The 22,903-nt window shown below is 39.1% G+C and overlaps 1 protein-coding gene across 1 annotated transcript in view; it reads right to left on the bottom strand.

The window, feature by feature from the left end:
• The window catches only part of SOBP (sine oculis binding protein homolog), a gene marked incomplete at both ends in the record, with an annotated part of 149,123 nt that overhangs the window by 112,320 nt on the left and 13,900 nt on the right, over nucleotides 1-22,903 (bottom strand). Inside the window, 2 exons of the mRNA XM_080700382.1 lie at nucleotides 19,065-19,256; nucleotides 21,270-21,408. Of these exons, the coding sequence (XP_080556508.1) occupies nucleotides 19,065-19,256; nucleotides 21,270-21,408 (331 nt within the window). The remainder of the gene's footprint in view (nucleotides 1-19,064; nucleotides 19,257-21,269; nucleotides 21,409-22,903) is intronic.

Genomic DNA, 22,903 nt, shown 5'->3' with positions numbered 1-22,903 from the left:
CACACCAGCATAATTTCTATTTTAAAATGAGTGATTCTTAGCCGGGCGTGGTGGCGCACGCTTGTAATCTTCGCGCTTGGGAGGCTGAGACAGGAGGATCGTGCAGGTTCGAAGCCAGCCTCAGCTGGCTTAAGAGACCCTGTTTCCAAATAAAATATAAAATAGGTCTGGGAGTATAGCCCGGAAGTAGAAGGCCCCTGGGTTCCATTCCCAGTACCACCAAAATAAATAAATAAATAAATAAATAAATAAATAAATAAATAAAATGAGTGATTCTTTCTGAAGAGCCAGTTTTCCCAGGGAATGAAGAGAAATGCTAAGGATAGGGTTCCAATAAGAAAGGCACAGGGGGCACAAAAAGTCTCTGTCGCCACTTGGGTATTAGCCGGAGCACCCTGAGGACAACCAAGTGAGGATAAAGTAGACAAGAAAAAGTGCTGTCCAATCACACTGCAGCGCAGTCAACTATTTTCAGAGTGCCTTTTACCTGTGACTATAAAGCACACTAGATGTTGAAGCAGATGGGGAAGACTGGCATATAGTTAAGGGTTGCTAGGAAAGAAAAACAACAAGCAGATCTGTTTATGGCAGTCCCAAGTGGTTGACATTTCCTTAAAGTAAATCAGGTGATATGGGTACATCACTGCTTTGCAAACCTAAGTAGCTACTATTTGAAGGGTGGTGTGGATAAGCACAGAGAGAGACAGAAACAGAGACACTGCGGAAGTCCTACTGTTGCCCATTCCAGTTGGGGGATAAGGGCAAGTCACTCAAGGCACAGCAATCTCCACCCTCACTATGCTCAGGTGAGAAAAGAACAGGAGAAAGTATGCACTTTCTATATGCAAATGAGCCTTCCTTCGAATTTCCAGCAATTAGAGCTACAAGAAAAGGGTAACTGTCAGCTTTGTGCGGTCGGAAAGGGCCTGGTGACTGGGCACTAGTCTCTTCAGTCACATCCTACCGTGAAGGACATCTGTACAACCACTGTCCTTGAATACAAGGATTAACCTAGGAACCAGTTAAATTTCACTAACTCGGAGTAAGAGTATAGTCATTAGAATTTATAAAAGACTCACTTATAGCTATCTTTAAAAAAATTACCTGACTTGAATTACTAGTTGACAAGATGTTGCCAAATATACCACGGCACGGCCAGATATTCTGGAATTAATCCATGGGAATTCTTTGTAATTATTACATTAGCGATCCGTACATGGGTAGATCTTCCTATGTACCTGAGAGGTTTGCTCTTTTAAAAAGTTTTAGAGTAACAACTAAAAATTCCTGTCACCTTGATAACTGAACTATCAAATTTTTCCAACTAGTAGAGTCTAAATTAAGAAAATGTGATTTCTCTTCTCATTAAATATGATTAAATGATAAATGTCCTTACAACTACATGAGTCTTTGTAGTACCTAAAATATAACAATTTTCTCTTGAAAGGTAGTTGTTTGTTGTTTGATACTAGGACTGAACCTAGGAGTATTCTACACCCCCCAGTCCTTTTTCATTTATATTTTAAAATAGAGTCTCGCTAAGTTGCTGAGAGTCCTATGAAGTTGCTGAGACTGTACTCAAACTTGTGATTCTCCTGAAATCTCCTTAGAACCAGCTTTCAAGTACTGGGGTTACAAGTGTGCACTACAAAATTTTAAGTGTTCACACCCCTCTAGATAGTGTAGTGCTTAACACCAAAACAAAATCCAGTCTCTATTCATAAAACCAAAACTTGGTTCCAAGAAGCCAAAGAAATGAGCACATATTATCCAAAGTTACAGAAAATGATAAAGTTTAAAACTAATTTTCAATTTACTAATGGAACTTTTCTAGTACACATTGGTGGACAGAGATAGAAAGGATGTGATTTCAGAAATACTTAAACACGTACAGAGCAGTCCCTGTCTAGGTAACTGGTCAAGGATATTGGGTTGAATAGGACGTGGCCCTGCTTGCAAGAGTAAAGTGTGGCGGCACATCCTGTGACGTGTAGAATGCAGCCAGAAGAGCCGTGAGCTGCTAGAACTGCTGGTGAGAACAGAGCATTTGAGTTAAGTCTTGAGTTGGGTCTCAAGAGGGAGCAAATGCAAGAGGAGAGAAAGGACAGGGAGAATGGCAGTGCCCTGAGTGAGGGAGTGGCAAGCAGGCTCAGAGTGTCAGAGTGCAGAGTCCTGAAGACATCCGTGTGACCACGACTTTGTGAAGGGAAAAGTTGGAGACTGGACTGGAGCTGATGGGTCTGAACAAGAAGCTCCGTGAATGTCACTTTGCTACAGAAGGAGGGAGGAGATTCATCTTTACCCCACAGGTAACAAGAAGCTCCTGAATGTTCCTCAGCAGGACCTGACAGAATCAGAGATGCATTGAAAACTATTACTCCAGCAGAATAGATCAGAATTTGGAAAGGTTAGAATCCAGTTCCGCCTCAGTAAGCAACATGAGAGCAGGGTCTCTGTCTCATTCACCCTGTGTGTTCAGTGACCAGCGCACAGCAGTGCTCAGATCAGGCTGAATGAACGAGTAAGAGGAGAGATGTACGCATGCATGCAGGAGAAGGGACGAAGTCCTGAACCTATAGAGTTACAGTGGAAATGAAAGGAAAAAAACAGGACAGATTTAACAGTGAAACCGAAACAGTGATCAAAATCTAGGGATATAACTGATCCAGGAACAATTTGAATTAGAGAATTCCTCTTCTTATGATTCTAGCCAAAGCAGACCAAAGAAAAGGCCAAAGAGTTCTTTGTGGAAACTAGACTCAAAACAAAGTTGCTTTAGGTCTAGTGTCCCTTCCTCGCTTACTTCTTTCCTAGCATTCAATGAAAGAAACTAAAATGAAGACCATAAAATTATGAAATAGTATAGGTTAAGCATCCCTAATCTGAAAACCTGGACTCTTAAGATCTGAAACTTTCTGAGAGCCGACATGATGCCACAAATGGAAACTTCCCTGGTGGGTTGCAGTTGAGATGCAGGTGCACTAAACCTATTATAAGAAATTACATTCAGGCTATGTACATAGGCATATGTTAAACATAAATGAATTGTGTGTGTGTGTGTGTGAGAGAGAGAGAGAGAGAGAGAGAGAGAGAGAGAGAGAGAGAGAGAGAGAGAGAGAGAGAGAAGAGAGGATTGAACTCAGGGGCATTCTACATTTGAGCTATACTCCTAGCTCTATTTTTTGCGGTGGTACTGGGGATCGAACCCAGGGGCATTTTGCCTCTGAGCTATACCCCCAGCTATACCCCTTTTTTTAATTCTTTATTTTGAAACAGGGACTCACTGAGTTGCAAAGGGCTTCACTGAGTAGCTGAGGCTGTCCTCAACCACAATCCTCCTGTCTCAGCCTCCCAAATGCTGGGATTACAAGTGTGCGCCACCACACCTGGCACTCTTTTATTTTTTGTTTTGTTTGTTTTTAAACAGAGTTGTGCTAGGTTGATGAGAGTCTCACTACTTGCTGAGGCTGTTCTCAAACCTTGATCCTCCTGTCCCAGCCTCTCAAGTACAGGGATTGTAGGTGTACATCACCATGCCCAACTAACATAAAAAAATTTTACACTTAGAATTCAGCTCATTCCCAATATATTTTATTATGTATATAAAAATATTGAAAAATCTGGAAAAAAATCCAAAGTACTTTTGGTTCCAAGCGTTTCTGATAAGCGATACTCACATTTTCAATTCTCTCTTGAATACCATTCTGAACGTGAATTCTTTAACATGATACTACTAAACACAAGTGGCTCTGGCTGCCCGACACTGATCTGGATATCTCCCCACGATCGTCACTGATCTGCCAGTAAAGGGGGTTTGTCTTCTATGTCTCTTTGATAATCTGGCCTGTGCTTCTCAGTATTTGCTGTAAAGAGTCTGTCTTTCTATATTCTCACTCTAAGAAACTTGAATAGGAAGGGGGAATGGTAGAACTTCAGAGGAAGGAAAACTCAGAGTCCTCTATGCAACATTTCCCAAAGCACATTCCACAAAACTCTCCTCTCATGAGGAACCTAAGTGGGTATTATTTTTTTTTAAAAAAGAAAATGTCAGCAATCAACAGGAATGCAAAAGGAGAATGATACTATTCTTAATGGTCTGGGAAACACCAGGGCAAACAAAACTAAACAACAGGCTTTTTACTGCAGGACATTTTGGTTCCACCAACATATAATTAAGAATTTTTAAGAAAGAGAGCGTGTATGCCATATTTCTCAAATCTGACCAGGGACATGTCTTTTCACAGAAAATTCCCAAGGCTGAACCTCTGAGGAAGTCTCCCCGGGTATGCTGTCCCACTGCCCTACATTAGCACTGAGGCAGAAGCATGTCCATGTGGGTCATTAATTATCAGGAAGGTTTCTCCTCTTTTGCCCAGAATTGGATCCTCAGTTGCCAGGAGCCTCCTTTGTCTGCACTGGGTACAAAGACAGCCACATGACCCGTGCTGGACACACTGACCCACACCTACTAGTCCAGACTGACCAGAGATATGTGTGGTCACAAAGTCACACAAAGTCTGCTACATGCATCAAAGACAGGGCAGGCAACCCTTTTCTGTAAAGTCCTAAAGAAAATGGCAGCAATCACAAGAATGCAAAAGGAGAATGATACTACTTTTAACCATTTAAGTAATTCAGATTCTCTGAGTGGCTGCCACTAAGAGACAAGTAAAATCTTGTTCCCCGTTCCTGAGCCTTGGATCTGACCCTCGGACCAATGTATATATATGCTCTGGGACCATGATCCTGAGGTCACTATTCTCTACTGAACTTCTCTCCCTTCTGTGGCTAAAGCCCACTCAGCCTCTAGTCCACAAATGTACATGATTATTCACAAGGAAGTCAAGTCAAAAAGCATGCACCAGCCAGGCATGGTGGCACACACTTGTAAACCCAGTACTTGGGAGGCTGAGACAGAAGGATCACGGGTTCTTGGCCAGCATCAGCTACTTAGTGAGGCCCTCCACAACGTAAACTCTCTTCCAAAATAACGAATAAAAATTAGGGATAGGGGTATAGCTCAGAGGCAGAATACCCCTGGGTTCAATTCCCAGTACAAAAGAAAAGAAAAAAGAAAAAGACACCAGCAAGTCCATTGCTGTTAGAAAAGCAATCCTGAGCCCCTGCCCTGCCTCAAGGAGCACTGTCTCCAAAGACATACAAATGGCACCATATTGGGACTAAAGAGTCAAGCTGCTTTATATCAGATCCCTTAAGAGCAAGCAAAGCATTGGTAAAAGAACCAAGAGGAACTGGTGGGAACTTTATTAACAATATAATTTACGTAATTGAGCTCCTGAGCTGCTATGTTCAGTTGCTTCCCAGATATCTTAGCAAGTTAAAATCAGAGCTGCACACACGCCTTCTCCTCTTCACCAGCCCCCTGTACCATGTTTACCATTTTAGTACCTGGCCCTAAATTATCTACTGTAGATATCCACCCAGTTGTCTACTGATAGAAATCTGGGGTCCTTCTCGCTTCTTTACTCTCTCCCAGTTCCCACACTCTGAATAATCACCAGGTCTTCCTAAATATTTTAATATTTATTAATTCATTCAATAAATATTCACCGAGTCTACCTACAAGCCAGGCACTTTTCTAAGTGCTTTGTCCTCGTGGATTTTATTGCTCTCCATCCCAGCGAAGCCACCAAGACTTCTTGCTCCTGATACAAGTATAATACAGGTGGCCTCCTAACTCACTCCTGCCCAATTCATTCTCTCCATTGTATCTCCAGAAAAATCTAAACATAAATCTGATCACTTCCTTTACCTGCTCAAACCCTTTTCAGTGGCATCCACTGTACTCAAGAAGAAGATGGAACTCTTGGCCTGGTCTTCACAGCTCCCATGAGCAGGCCAGCCTCTCAGCCTATCCACAAAGGGCTCTGGCCTTGTGCCTTCCTGAGGCTCTCTCCACTCTGAGCCTTCACATGTGTTGCATCTTCACCCACAAAATCCTCACCTCAAAATCATCGACCATTCAGTCCTTTCTATTTTATCTTAAACCTCATCACAAGCCGGGTGTAGTTGACCATACTTGTAATCCCAGTACTGAGGGCAGCCTCAGCGACTTAGTAAGGCCCTCTGTAACTTAGTGAGATCCTGTTTCAAAATAAAAAACAAAAAAATAGGGCTGGGGGTGTAGCTTGGAGGTTGAATGCCCCTGGGTTCCATCCCCAATACAACAGCAAAACAAAACAAAAACCACCCTCATCGAAGGAGGTTACTTTCCCTGACTCCAAACCTGGTCATATCCCACAGAAGTCTGGACTTGATAATCCTTTGTTGGCTGAGCTTTAGTTTTGTTTTAATATCTGTCTGAGCCAGGTAAGGCAGGAACCATGTCTGCCTTGTTCATGAGAATGAAATGTCTGACTTGGGGATTTGGCCAAAGGAGGAGGAAAGGCAGAGCCCTTACTCGGTGCACCTTGGGTGGCTGGATAACCAAGGGGGCATGGAGGGAGGAAGTCAAGGGTGCCATCCTTAGTAATCACTCAGAACAAAGTTGTCTCAGGGGTTAACACCAGTGAAATACCCCAGAACACAAAGGGATCGTTACTTCCACTCTGCTTAACCAAGTCCACAAACTAAGTCTTCTCAGTGTAACAGGAACTTTGAGAAGTCAGCATTGAGAATATCCCTAGAAAAACAAAACAAAAAAATTCCAGAAACACAGCCACCCTCTAACAAACAAGGGAAGGCGCAGCTGACATTTCCTCTTATTTCCTGTTAGCATCTTAGCTCCTTGGAGACCTGGGGCAGAGTATCCTAAAAGTATGATCCTAGCTAGGTCATGACCCCAAAAGGAATTTAAATAATACCAAGAGAAGTCCCAGGCTGCCTTCGGGAATCCCAGGGGCATGTGAATTAGAATCCATGATACATGCTGTTCCATCTTCTAAAGTAAGTTCAAGTAAGTCCTGGTTCACCATTAATGTAACTGAGGGACTTTGAGGAAGTCATTTAGCCACTCTAGATATAATTTTTTTCATCTATAAAAGACAGCATTTAACAAGATATACTTCTAGATTCCCTCTAAATAAAATTCTAGACTTCTAAATCTCTGAAAATAACAGTATTTATTGTTTTGTTTTGTTTTTGGTGGTACTGGAGTTACTGGAAGCCCTTCTACCTCCGGGCTACACTCACAGACCTATTTTATATTTTTATTTGGAAAGAGAGTCTCTTAAGCCAGCGCAGCTGGCTTCGAACCTGCACAATCCTCCTGTCTCCGCCTCCCAAGTGCGGGGATTACAAGCGTGCGCCACCACGCCGGGCCTGAAAATAACAGTATTTAAAGGAGTGCGGGCAAAGCATACTTTTTCCTTTCCTATTTTTCTTGAATCTCTGACTTAATTTTTCCATTTTTCTTTCTTTCTGTATGGCCACTGCTATTGTCTCCTACCCTCAACATAAGAGGCATAGAAAATCCTTTCGGTGATGGGACAGTTTTAGAAATTACCCTTTCTTGCAAGGTGTGGGGAAGGAACCAGACCACATAATGGTAGATGCATATATGAATATATCACTATGAATCCCACTACCATGTACAATTACAATGTACCAAAAACCTTAATTTAAAAAGTACTTCTTTCTGAGGACCACAGTATTTGCACCACCACCAATCTGATGCTTTTTTATTCTTTTATTATATATTTGTGCTAAACTTTAGAGAAAAAAAAGATAAATAATCCTAAGATTCTAACTTTTTATACTTTCTTTCATTAACTTCTGGTCTTCTGTGGACTTCCATACATATGGTATGTTTATTCTGAGTGAGTGTCCCAGAAAACAGAATCTGAGACAAAGACTCATATTTGGGTGGTTTGTTGGGCATAGGATTCTAGAAAGCAGAAGTAAGGGGCAAGGGAATGAACCTGGGGAGGAGGAGAAGGATGCGTTATTGAGTTTGCCACTGCTAAGGGAGATTGGTGTTCAATCGCGGTACTGGGGCTAGAACTCAGGCATTCCAAGCTACACCCCCAGCCTTATTTTTTATTCTTTATTTTGAAACAGGGTCTCACTGAGTTGCATAGGGCCTCACTACATGGGTGAGGCTGGTCGCAAACTGCAATTCTCCTGTCTCCGCCTCCCAAGCAAGGGGATTACAAGTCTGTGCCACCACTCCCAGCCTAAAAAGTATTTTAACCATGGGAATCCGGGACTCTAAGTCAAGGATTCTTTTTTTTTTTTTTTTTTTGGTGTTGGGGGTGGAACCCAGGGGCTTTTCTACCTCCAAGCTAAACTCCCAGACCTATTTTATATTTTATTTGGAAACAGGGTCTCACTGAGTTGCTGAGAGCCTCACTAAGTAGCCGAGGCTGGCTTTGAACCTGTACAATCCTCCTGTCTCAGCCTCCCAAGCACTGGGATTACAACTGTGCACCACCACGCCCAGGTAAGTCAAGGATTCTTAACATTTTTTAAAGTGGGGATCTTTTTGGAAAAAAAAAAAAGGGCCTGGATTTCCCTAATTTATGCACAAATGACATACACACGATTTTATATTCTATTTCAAGGCTCACATTCCCCCACCCAAACCTATCTGAGGAATGCCTAGGTGTCCATGTTAATTATTACTGATGACTATTTGAGCCGCTTCTAATGTTTGTTTCTTATGAATAAATGCTACTATGAAGATTTTTCTATATCTGTGGCTCTTAAGTATATACCAGGGACTTTGTCAACCACATAAGAACACAGCAAGAAGGCAATAATCTGCCACCCAAGTCAAGAGACCTCACCAGACACCAGCCCTGTTGGCACTTTAATCTTGAACTTCTAGTCTTCAGAACTATTAAAAAATAATTTTATTTATTTATTTATTTATTTAGTGCAGAACTGGAAACTGAGCCCAGGGCATTCTACTTCCGAGCTACACCCCCAGATCTATTTGTTATTCTTTATTTTGAACAGGGTCTCACTAAGTAGCTGAGATTGATTTTAAACCTGCAATCCTCCTGTCTCAGCCTCCCAAGTACTGGGATTACAAGCATGTGCCACCACACCTGGCTTAATTTTAATTTTTAAGCCACTCAATCAATGGCATTTTGTCATGGCAGCCTAAGCACATTAATATCTTTGCCACAAACCAAAAACCAGTTTACATTTGTTTCTGAACTCCATGGCATTGGCTTATATGTATATCTTTGCATTTTTACTTCATGTCTTAATTATTCTAAACTTTAATAAAGTTTGAGTCTTTGTCATATAAGTCTTTCAATTTTTTCAAGATTGTTTTAGATTCTATTGCCCCTTTATATCTCCCTATAAATTTTTAAGTGGCCTTTTAATTTTCACAAAATTTTATGCTGGGGTATTATCAGAATTAAATTAAGTATGTATATAGATGTGTTTAGGGAGAATATCCTCTTTACAATATTTAATCACCAATCCATAAATATGTCTCACTAATTTGTCTTCGTTGATTTTTCTCAGCAATATTTGTAGTTCTCATTGAAACCATTTCTTACATATTTTGTTAGATTTCCTGAGTATTTGATGGTGTAGTGCTATTTTAAATAGTATTTCTAAGTTTGAGGTTTTAGTTGTCTTGGGCTAGTACATGAAAATATAATTGCTGGGGAATGTTGACTTGTACTTAAAGATCTTGATAAATTTGCACTGACTAATTATAATAATTTATCTGCAGATTGGGGTGGAGATCTATACAAAATGGTATTTCTACTTTCAAATCATTTTTATAATCTCGCTTATTCTTTCTTGTGTGTGTACATTCCAGTACAAAATGGAATAGAAGTAATGACAACAGTCATCTTTATCTCGTTCTTGACCTCAAGGGGAAAGCTTTCAATAATTTCACATTATTCTTTTTTTGAGGGGAGGGGAGCTGGGGATTGAACCAAGGGGCATTCTACCTTTGAGCTACATTACTAATCCTTTTTTTTTTTTTTTTTTTTTTGCGGGTATAGAGTTGGAACCCAGGGGCATTTGACCTCTGAGCTACACCCCCTGCCCTATTTTTTATTCTTTATTTTGAAACAGGGTCTCACTGAGTTGCAGAGGGCCTCACTAAGTAGCTGAGGCTGTCCGTGAACCGCGATCCTCCGGTCTCAGCCTCCCAAAGGCTGGGATTACAAGCGTGCGCCACCACGCCCTTTTTTTATTTTTTATTTTGAAATAGGATCTCGCTAGGTTGCCGAGGGTCTTTCTAAGTTGTTGAGGCTGGTCTTCAACTTGCAATTCTCCTGTCTCAACCTCGTAAGTACTAGAATTACTGGCACATACTACCACGCCTGGCTTGTTTTATGTTTTGTCTGATTAAGAAAGTTCTAATGTATTCCTGCTTTGCTGAGAATTTTTATTATTGTGTTACATCTTATCAAAGTATTTTCTGTATCTGTTAAGAATGTGTGAGGTTTTACTTTATACTATTAATGTGGCTAGTTATATTGACTAATTTCAAAACTTTAAACCAAACCAACCTTGCAATCTTAGAAAAAAAATCCAAATTAAATGTGACTTATCATTCTTTTGTATATATCATTGGCTTTGATTTGTTTTTATTCAGGATTTTTGCATCATTGTCCATGATGAACAGAACTTTTCAATTTTAATGTAACTCAATTACATTAAATTATTATTTTTGTTACTTAAAATGTTCTTGGCATTAACATGATCAGTGCTATGCTGAGATTATAAAATGTATAAATATGCTTCTTCTTTTTCTACTCCATAGGAGAGTTTATCTAAGTCTGTTTGTATTTTTTCCTCAAATACTTCATAAAATTTACCACTGAAGCCATCTAGGTGTAGAATATTCTTTGTAGAAAGAATTTAATTATTTGACTCCTTTAATAGATGTAGGACTATTTATGTTTTCTATTTCTTCTTGTTAAATTAAATGTAATGTGACTTCTATTTGGCAGAAATTCTAGGAATTACTTTCAGTGATCACTGCTTGTATATGATGTCAAAATGATTAATTCTAATAACATGTGGATGACATAGTCTTTACATTTATTCATATTTTATATTTCTAACACTTTTCATCTTAAAAGAAAGTTAGGTCAATTATTTTAAGTCACCCATTTTTTTTCAGAATAAAACTGAACAGTCATTAGAAGTTGTCCTAAGAGGCATAATGTCCTGAGAGTCAATCTTCCATTGACTTTTTTTTTTTTTTTTTTTTTTTTTTTTTTTTTTGCGGGTCTGGGGATGGAATCCAGGGGCATCCTACCTCCGAGCCACACCCCCTGCCCTATTTTTTATTCTTTACTTTGAAACTGGGTCTCACTGAGTTGCAAAGGACTTAAGTAGCTGAGGCTGTCCTCGAACCGCCTTCCTCCCGTCTCAGTCTCCCAAATGTTGGGATTACAAGCGTGCCCCACCACACCCAGCTAGGTGGGTTTGTTTTAAATTTGTCCAATTAATTAACAAGTACATAGTAAGGAAACTTAAAATATGCACTTTCAAATGATAAAATCATGCAAACAATTAACTATACAAGTCACAACATCAATATTTTATAAATGTAGAGAAATGACAGGTCACCAAAGCATTTTGCAGACAAAGAAACTACAAATCAGAAAGGCTCAGTGATTTATTCAAGATTATATAGGCAATAAATGGCAGAGCTAGCAATAGCCACCCAAACTTCCTGCTGTGGCTCTCATAGTCTTTCCATCCGTCCTGCCACCATTCAAATTGAGTATTTCTCCGAGCGTTAAGAATGACCAAACACACTAAAATTTGATGCACTTTGTGGGAGGGAAGTATTTGGGTTTGAACCCAGGGGCATTCTACCCCTAAGCTACACCCCCAGCCCTCTTTTCTATTTTTATTTTGAAACAGGAGCTCACTAAGTTGTGGAGGGCCTTGATTTGAGGCCTGCCGCCAACCTCATCTCCTCTTTCAGCCTTCCAAGTCCTGGAATTGCAGGCATGTGCCACCACACCCAGCTTGCCTTATACTTTTTCAAGAACTTTGATTCTATGAAGGAAGAAAGAAAAAAACAGGACCCATATCATGGTAGCTAACATTTTTAGGTTTCATTTTGGGTCTTTTTTAATCACATTGAATTTCAATGACTATCTTTGCCCATATTGTTTCAAGTGCCATTTCTTCTCAATTGCATAAATATAATAATTCTCTGAGTATCTGCCTAAACACTCTGCTACCCTACTTTATAGTCATTGTACTCCAACTCTGCACTCTCTAAATACAGATGCAATTATATCATTCATTCCAAAGTCAAACTGGAAAGATGTTTTGATTATATGCCAACTATACTATAAGTTCTCACTCATCAGGGATAGTAATATATATTTGTATTTCCCAGTACAATATAAGGAACATTCAGTAAATACCTAACAGACTGAAAGAATAACATAGTGTTTTGAGTAATCTAGTGGTTCTATGGGAAGCATAATGTATAGGTTCAAATATCAACTCTGCCACTTAGTACCTTTGTGACCTCAGAAAAGTTGCTAAACATCCCTGTGTCTGTTTCCTCATCTGTAAAACAAGGTTAATAACAGCATCCTCACAGAGCTGTGAAAATTGAATGACATAATCTATTAGCACAATGCCTTCCCAGAATAATTTTTTCAAAAAAATATAAAAACAGATGATATTATATCATGTTATTTTCTATTCGTATTCCTGCTGTTCATCATAATTCCTCCTCTCCCTGTCCTAAATGACTTGGAAAACCGAGAGCTCAGTGAACCTCTTTCTTTCCTTGAGAAAAATATCTGGTACATAAATAGTAAGTCATCCAAATCCCATTAGCTCTAGGTAATTTTATTTAATAATCATATTTTAAAAGCTGGACAAATAAATAAACACCAAAGCAATTTTGATTAAATCCTGTTTTCTCAGTGGCTATTTGGAATACATCATTCATATGCAAGCCCCAAGAATATTGAATAACAGATAAAATAAATAATGACCATAATGCAAACCACATTCTGATTCCCACTTCTCTGCAAGTAACAATTCCATGTAAGAGTCAACAGAGCCAGAAAGCAGCATGCTTATTAACTGTGGGTTACTCAGCTATATACATAGAGCTTAGCCGAGCACGTGGGAGTTTCCATATTCTCAGTTAAGCTAATGGTTCCTTGGAGTCCAGTTCCTATAGCCCCTTAGGAATTTCAAGATTTGACTGAAAAAATTATATCATATTTCTATGACGATGCCGGGACTCTCGCTGGGAAAGCTCACTGAATGCAAACCATCCTGGAGCACAGGAAATGATCACTGTTTTCAAAGAGGCGAGATGTCCCTGCACACAGGAAATCAAGCTGGTCCTTAGAGACTGACCTCATCTTCCTCTACGCAAACCTGTGCGTGCAGTGTGCGTGGGAGCCCCCCTTTCCTCTCACCCTGGGAGCATGGCGAGGAATATGAATAAGGGTACTTATCATTGGAAGTAAAAGGCATTTTATTCAAAACTGCCACATAAATGCACTGAGAGAAGCATATTCTATTCTTTTTTCACCTTCCATTTCATTTTAAAGTATTCAGGGATTTACAGGGATTCTGGACTCAAAATAGGCAAGTTGTAAGCCTCTGGGAAAACCTGTCAAAAGACTCCAATCTACAATATGGTTTCCTAGATACACAGTTTTTTTCTTCAGCAGTGAAGTTTTTGCCACATTAAAAAAAAAATGCTTCATTCCATCTTTTCTTGTGAACAAAAATAATTACACAAATAGTTTCACTAATTTTTGTAATTCTTGGTAATAAAATGATGGCATGGAACAAGCCTGGGACCAGGAGGAAAAAATCCTGATTTTGGTCCCAGCTGGATATTATTCTACCTATGACCAAAGGGTGATAAGACAAGGAGATTCAAACCTACCCAACTACGGCAGAAAACTGACATACAGCCAAGGCAGACAAGTGCTACTACACTCGTAAAGTAATAAAGACCACCACAGAGTCTTTCTAAAAGATGTGCGTTCAAAAATCTATTCTGGGTGCTTCACTCCAGTGGCGGGAGAATGGGGCAGGGACAGTGTGTTTGGGGAGACTCGCCATAGCACAGTTCTTCCTTTTCCCCAAGCCCTTTCCAGGCACAGTCCTCTCTGAATGAAGTCTCAAAGGGCCAAGGCCAGATTCAATTCTCTACCACAAGAAGAATGGCAGCAAGGTGACAAAGCAATTAACCTGAGTAATTTTTAAAAACTCTTGCTAATATATTTTTTGCCACTTCAGACTATGTTCATGATGTGACATTTTTAAATTAGCAAAAAAACATTTTTATGTTTGTTCAAACTAAAAGGATAAGGCAGGTTTGCATTAAAAAAATAAGAAGAAGAAGATGGCCAATGTTTTTTGTTATTTTCTAATATTCTCTCTGCTCACTTCCTAGAGTCTGCAGACAAGTCTGTGATTATTATTTAAGGATCATGGTGATTCCCTTCCCTGCATGGGGGAAAAAAGAAAAGCAAAATCAGGGCTATTATCCTGTGTTTTTAACAAGTCTGTTACCATAGTAACACCTGTGATGTCACAAATGAGACACCAAGGGCCAGAGGCTGTCTCTGAGGAGTACGGGCAGCTGAGCCTTGGAAGATGGACACAAGCATGTGAGGCCAAAGCAGGGTCAATGCTCTGGTAATCGTGAAAACAGGGGGAGCTCCCCTTCTCCAGAGAAAAGCAGTGGGCCAGAAGAGCAACTCCACAGGCCCAGAAGTAAGCTACACCCACACTTCTGTATACAGCTGTGCAAAAGGAGTAGAGATCCAAGCAAATGTGGTATCACTGTGTTCCCAATCATAAGTATTCCACTGGGCCCAATGGCTGCCAGACACACAGGGGACCTAGTGGTGAGCCTGCCCGTGCACACGAAGCACAGCCTTGGGAACCAGTGCCGGGCCAGATGGAGCCCTGTGTCGTGATGGCCAGCGCTTGAAAACCAAGCTGGGGATTTTACCCCTTCCAGGCCCTCAGGATTAGAGAAGGACTCATCAAAGCTCCCAAAAGACGTAGACTTTTTAAAATAGCTTTCTGTAGGAAGAAGCCATAACTCCTGCCACTGGGGACTCTAGATGTAATCTATTAATAAGCAGTATTATTCTGATATGGTCTATGGAAGTTTTGTGGGAGTATGTAAAAAAGCAACTTTAAAAGAATACAGAATTAGGAGTTGAAAGGCCTTAGTAGTTTTGCCCCAGGTACTTGTAAGTCACATGACTTGGACAAAATTATTTCACCTATTTGAGCATCAGTTTTTTATTAATGATCTAAAATGCTATTTCCTAGAATTATTTTAAAGACCAAACTAAATAAGGAATAAACATGAGTTTCATAAACTATAAATGATTTAACACAAATATAAGGTATTTTTATTAGCATGTTTTCATAACTTACAGTGCAACAGGAATAATTTGAACTCTGAAATAGGAATCTAAGGCATACATAGAACCTCTTTTTTTCTTTTTGTGTTTTGGGGGTTTTCTTGTGGTACTGGGGTTCCTGGAAGCCCTTCTACCTCCGGCTACACTCCCAGACCTATTTTTACATTTTTTATTTGGAAACAGGGTCTCCTAAGCCAGCACGCGCGGCTGGCTTCGAACCTGCGCAATCCTCCTGTCTCTGCCTCCCAAGCGCGGGGATTATGAGCATGTGCCACCACGCCCGGCCTGAATCCCATCTTTTCTATCCTGCGAGGTGGGCATTTGAATGATACAGTTGACCACAAATTATTTGGGGGCTGATCAGCAAAGAGCATTAGCTTCTGGCCACTGTACCCTTTATTCATTCCCTTTAGAAATGCATGTTAACCAACATACAACTAAAAAACTGACGGGGAGTATACTTTGACTCAATTACTTTTTTTTTTTTTTTTTGCAGTATTGGGGATGGAACTCAGGGGCAATCTACCTTTGAGCTACACCCCCAGCCCGATATTTTATTCTTTATTTTGAAACAGGGTCTCACTGAGTTGCAAAGGACCTCACTAAGTAGCTGAGGCTGGCTGTGAACTGTGATCCTCCTGTCTCAGCCTCCCAAATGCCTGGCAACTCAATTACTTTGAATAACAGCTCTCGTAAAAGTTCTAGCCAAGGAAGAGTTGACATGATTAACTAGAGAGTAACTTTCCAATAATGTATGGATTTGACCTATTCACAGATAAATAAGAGGAACAAAACTCATTTTACTATCAAGTAAGATATGGTTAAGGTCAGAGAGATTGGAGCTACTGCAGACAAAATTCTAGTGAACCACTACTGCAGACCAAATTTTCTCAGTGAACCACTGGTATGGGTGCACAATAAAGTTCAAACATGTCATTCTTTCATTTATTCAACAAATATTGGCGTACCAGAGCTTACTACATACCCTGAAAAACACTATTTTTCTTCCCTTTTTGCTATCTCCTCCTTAAGATATTACACAGAACACTTTGCCAAGTCCACAGTCTGACTCTGAAACTCTATTCATTTTCCTGTTATCTTGAGACTTGGCTAATCTTACCCTAGCACAAGCATCAGCAAACTATGGTCCCTGGGCCAAACCCTGCCCACTGCCTTTTTTGTAAAAAAAAAAAAAAAAAAAAATTACTGGAACTCAGCCATATCTACTGGTTCATGCCTATGGCTGCCTTCCTGCTATAGCAGCAGAGTTCTATTGCTGTGATGAAGACAGCATGACCCACAAAGCCTAAAGTACCATCTGGCCTTCCACAGAGAAAGGTTTGCTGACTCCTACCCTGGATGGCATAACCAAGTAAAAACTCAGCTTTCTCATAAGCTATTTAGAAATGAACACAGTAAGCTCCTAGAAAGCAGAGAACATGCCTGTGTTTTTCTCTTGTCTTATAGAACCCTTGAGGTGGACAGAGTAGAGGGTAAAACAGCGACAGAAAATTAAATATGTCCTTCTCTGCTTTTTTTGTTTTCCACAGAAGAGTTCCTTGCAGTTCCATGGAAGACAGCATAAAACCACTGGTGTTCGGTTACTCTGGCTTTAATTCCTCAGAGTTCCTATGTCTAAGACTTCCAAGGCTCAGTTTTTGGCCTCTATCCCTTTGCATATTTATTTCCTGATCTGATGTGGAATTAGAGTTAAATGGGAGCTGTGTGCTTGAATTCCACGTGGCTGGCTCAGCAGGAAACTCCAGGGCAGGTTTTTTGGCATGCCAAATTCACGTTAGCCTCAGCTATGCTAATTTCTAAAGCTGTTTGCTTTGCTCAAATAAATCTTAGGGATGAATTTGCATTTGGATGCACACCTTTTTATGCACAAATTATGTGCATGATAACTCTAGGGCAGAATAAGGTCTGAAAAAAATAAAAAGGTATGGTGTTTGCTAAATGACTTGTGTGGTAAGTACTATGCTGGGCACTTTACATACATCTCATCTCCACAACAACGCCATGGGTAGAACTGTGGCTTCATTTTTACAGATGAGAAAACTGGAAGGAAAACTTAGGTAACTTGTCCACATTCACAGAGCTGGTAAGTGGCAAGGCCTATATTTACACCCAATCTTTCTGACTCTGAAGCCTGTGTTCTGGTCCTTAGTGGTACTCTTTACTACACCCTCGTCATCATCGCCACCCTGCACCCTAAACCAGGGAGCATATATTCAAACACAAACTCCACATTTCCAAAATAGGTCACCCTTTTCTTTCCCCATAGGTTTATATCAAATATGCCTTTGGTCCTTTGGAGATAAATTTGAGTCCTTCTTAAATCACAAAATCACCAAAGAGAAACAGGGCACTAATAAGTCAAACTTTATATGATGCACCAATTATATTAATAATTAGTAGAAAAGCATAATCACAAGTGATTTAAACTGGTAAATAGATTTTAGTGACATTTCTAAGGACCTCAGTATGAAAGGACACTTTTAGTACTAAAATGTAGTAGGCAACAAGAGATATGGCGGTAACCATGAAAGAAAATGTGAGCAGCACTTAGAATACAGCGTAAATACATCTATAATATAATAAGCCCAGGAATTAATATCTACAATTTTTTCACTGTCTATGTAAGCATCACCAAACACTTAACTTCCCTAATAAAAACACAAGCATTAGCTTTAGCATGTAACAATAAGCGCTGCTATTGTAGCGATATTTATCATTGTTCAATTCAATATACAGAAAAGTAGCCAATCACAATTATGCACACTAGCACAATTTCAACATTTTATAGCAAGCCAGATACAATATTATTCAACTTCTTCCTCTATGTGAAATAAATAAGTAACTGAGATTGCAATATCATAATGCTCAGCCCATGGCCATCCAAATCTAATACACTGCCATCTAATTTTCTGAAAATATAAAAGAACTGATTACATTTTCATGCAAGTGAAATTCAGATCTCCATTTTTTTTTTTTAAGTTCTCAAAGACAGCTTTTCAGGAATTAGAACTCTGTGGAGACGATGCATAATTGAGTTTGTTTCTTGAATGGATTCAGAGGAAGGCATGTTGAATAACGTATCTGCCACATGTTCTTTTACAAAACTACTCTTTCCTCAGAAAACCCAGGAGACCTGGCTTTCCTTATGCACCAGCTAGTTCAGCCATCATTACTTTTCTCTCTTGCTAATCAGTAAGTGTGTGTGTGTGTGTGTGTGTGTGTGTGTGTGTGTGTGTGTGTTATATATTGGTGGTACTCAGGTTTGAACCCAGGGCCATTCTACCTCTGAGATACACCCTCCAGCTCTATTTTATTTTATTTTATTGTATTGTATTTTGAAACAGGGCCTAAATTGCTGAAGTTGTCTGTGAGACTATGATCCTCCCGTTTCAGTCTCCCAAGCACTGGAATACAAGTGTGTGCCATCAGAACCAGCTCTATATATCTTAGTTTTAAAAAATATTTAATCATTGAGAAAAAAAACAGATGACCTTAGAGAAAGAAAATAACTTATTTGCTGCTGGTGGTAGAACCCTAAGCAAAGACGGGGGACTTCTGTTAATGTAATAATAATACTTTAATAATACATGGACTATTTCTTAGCTACAAATCCCTAAAACATTCTTTACCTAAGTTAATATGGGCAGTTAATGATTACTCATAAGAGTTACATGAATTGTTATCATTGACCCCCTCCCCAGTTATGCTTACCTGCTGGTGGCTTTATGAAAGGTGGCGGGATTAAAGGTACAATAATGGGCACATTGCCATGATCCTTTGACCCTGCAGGAGAGTCACTGACACTTAGTCCATTTCCAGTGGCAAGCCCTGAGTAGCCTGTGCTTATATTGTATGGTGAAATAACACTGTCCTCAGGTAATTTTGGTTTTGGCAAAGAATTTTCTGTAAAAAAAGGAAAAAAAAAAAAAAAAACATGTTCAATATAACAAAAGAACTTATTCAGTAGACTTAAATTCTTCCTTATTTCCTCAGGCAAAATGGTCATATAACAGAACAAAATTTTCCTTGCAAACCTTTAAACAATTTACCAGAACTCCACAGTCCATCCTGAAGCTTTTTAGTCTTGTGAGCATAAATTTTGAATGGCCTCCTTTAGAATTTGCTCCACTATGATAGCTAATATCCCAGTTGAATCATGATGATGAATTTTAGCACTGTAAAATCCCATAGAAAATTGAGAAGCAATTAACCTTTTCCATGTACAAAGTGATATATAGCAGGCATCGCTCTCGCTACTAGGGGGAAGGCCTAAAGAGTGCACCCAAGCACTGCAGCTAGGAACCACTGAATTGTAAACTTAGACCATAATATAATCATGAGTCAATAAAAAAGAAGCAGATGATTCAGAAGAAAACTGCTGCTATACCAGGTATCGAAACTTAACAAAAATGAAAATTAAATTACAGTGATATAAACTTTTTGTATTTTATCCTAACATGTGAATCATTTAAAAATAATAAAAGCCTCAACCATGGAAAACAAATTTTCCCTCTAACAGCATATCCTGGCAAACTCTATATTCCCCAGAGGCAAAGATTATTACCTAAGCCGACTATTATACGAGCTATTAGTTTGTAGAATAGAAACTCATGACTTGCATTTTTCATTTACAGTGAAATTGATGATACTATCTTACTAACATGATGTGTACAATTTCATAGCAAGCTTAACATAAAATTTGTCACATACATTCTATTCCACATGCCTGCAGGACAGCTCATTTACATTTTGTTGCTTAGCATATAAAAAGAAAAAGTACTATCTTACGCACTAAAAAATGCTTGAACAGGTTGTTTATGCCAATAGATGTTGAATGCAATGCAAATTGTCAGTGATGATGCACAGTTTCCCCATATTTTATTAAGATTCCCCAAATAGGTTGCTTCTTCGTTCCTCCTCTTTTACAAGCTCATTCCAAATTTAGTTTCATAATTTTAGTATTCATAGCCAGGCATGGTGGCACACACCTGCAATCCCAGTACTTGGGAAGATGAAACGGAAAGACCACAGATTTGAGGTCAGCGTCAGCAAATTAGAGGCCCTCTATAACTCAGTTAGACCATGTTTTATTTTTTTGAAAAAAAAAAAAAAAAGTAAGAAATAGGTCTGGAGTGTAGCTCAGAGGTAGACTGTCCCTAGCTTTAAGGTTTAATCCCCAGTCACACACACACACACACACACACACACACACACACACACACTAGCACTTATACAAGCTTCTCCCTTAGATATCTAGCAATACTTTCCACCGGTAGGATCAATGTAAATTTCACTCTGCCAGTCATCTGCAATTTCTACTCTTTGGCTGGGCTTTGATGAGAATTCTTACAGAATAATATATGACCTAATCACTATTACTCTTTTATGCCTTGCCCTATTCAAGGGTGTGGAAGCAGGAGAAAAATAGGAACTTCAAACACAGAATAAAAATGGGGCTTCCCATTAAAATTCCTTCCCCACAAAAAGGCAGAATATCACCAAACTAATAGTGAATCTCTTTTGCAATCTGAAAATGTCAACTCTGCCATTGCACTTAGCAGGAAGTCCCAGCCCCTAACAACTGACGACGTTGAAAAGAAATCAGGAAAAGTACAAGTTAGCAAACACTGTCCCTTTCTTTGAATTTGTGGTTCAGGACCACAGCACTTCATGTCCTGATTCTCAATTAGTTCTCCTATTGCTAGAGCGAGATGAAGGTATATCTAGTTTTGTTTTATATTGTGCTCTTAGATTCTGTGGAATTCTGCTTATAGGAAAGCACTATTGAGGATGTATGTTTAAATCAATCTTGGGCATAATCAACAAGAACAACTGAAAGTCCCAGTCACTCAATTCTGGCAGGTTGAAATAGTCAATCCTCCTTTGCATGAACAATGGGACATTAAATGTTATTACCTTTGAGAACAGATATGTGCTGCCGGCTCTCCCCATCTGTAGGGTAGCTCCTGAATTCAATATCTTCACCATCTTTTAATTCAACCTTATCATAGCCATACCAGCCAAGGAGTTCATTCATGGTATTTTCTGCAAAGTTCTGAAAGAGAATCATAGGCTACTACTTATTTCTATAATCAATATCTATTTGAAAAGAATGCATGAATTGAATTGTTTGCCCTCCCCCATTTAATGCCAGCTCTCCCCACTTCCCCTAGAGTAGTTTTCCTTCTTCAAATCATGTTAGAAAAATTATAGTACATTTAAATCACAGAATGACGCATCCAATTATGACAGGTCTTTAGATGTTTAAACATAATTTTAAAAAAGGGTTTTGTCAGTTTTGCCTATAAATAGGAAGTCATACTTTACCATATCCTTCTGCAAAGTCTGTATCTCACACAAATACAAATATATAGAAAGAGAAGCACAAAAACCAGCTGGGGTTTTTTTTTTTCCAGTAGTGGGGATGGAATCCAGGGGCATTCTACCTCCAAGCTACACCCTAGCCCTATTTTTTATTCTTTATTTTGAAACAGGGTCTCACTAAGTTGTGGAAGGCCTCACTAAGTAGCCGAGGCTGGCCAAAAACCTGTGATCCTCCTGTCTCAGCCTCCCAACAGGCATGCACCACCACGCCCAGTTTAAGAAAAAATTTTGAAAATGAAAACTATTAATCAACCTTTTTGTGGTTCAGATTAATTTAAATTAGAATTACTTTTTGATTCAGGTAGTGTTTCTTAACATGTCTCTTATCTCAGATAAAGCCAAATTTCAACAAAGAAATAATTTCTCAATTATCAACCACTACTATACAGAAAACCAAATAGGTTACAGGGGTATATCTTCTTTATAATTTTCCCCTTTGTAAGAGCATTTTATAAAATCAGTGCATAATTTGATTTATAAATTTTATTCGTGACAGATTCTTTGTCTATGAAATTAAAGGTTACTATGATTGTCTTCTGGTAAGTGACATAAAATTTCCAAATCACTTTAAAGTTATTAGCTGGTCCAAATTGTGGATAGTATATAAAGCTATTTTTATGAATTATAAGTGAACATATAAGTGTAATTTATTATTACAGTTAGAGATACCAGTGTTTGAAAACAATGGGTATAGTTGAACAGATTTGATGTCTTATAACATGTTTACGTTTTTACTAACTTCTCAGTTGCGTAATCTGAAAACAAGATGTAAGACTATGTGTGCTAATAATCTTGATGCTGTGTGTGCCTTCAATATCTATCTGGCTGGGCACCATGTGCCTCCTAGACAAAGCTAGAAAAACTAAATATTCCAATCTTCTATGCAGCTCAAAGAACCTTTCATTATTCTCCTTAGAAGCTGTCATTTCTGAATTATTCTGGATGTATAATTTATATACCTGAAACAAAGCACCAAGGCTAAGCCAGTGTGCACAGCCTCAATGTGTGAGTTCCATGTTTCCTTAAATTTTATCACTTAAGATATTGGCAGGGGGTGCATAAAAATAAAAGGTTTTACACTCCTGACACCACAAAAACAAACCTGGCATTTCAAACTACCCACAGGATGCTATTTTTTTTTTAGTACCCACTTAAGCTCTGAGCTC

Source organism: Muscardinus avellanarius (genome assembly GCF_963383645.1).
Source record: "Muscardinus avellanarius genome assembly, chromosome: 8".
In the NCBI taxonomy this organism is placed as follows: Eukaryota; Metazoa; Chordata; class Mammalia; order Rodentia; family Gliridae; genus Muscardinus; species Muscardinus avellanarius.
Note: the sequence above shows the minus strand (reverse complement) of the source record. Positions and strands in the feature narration are given on the sequence as shown.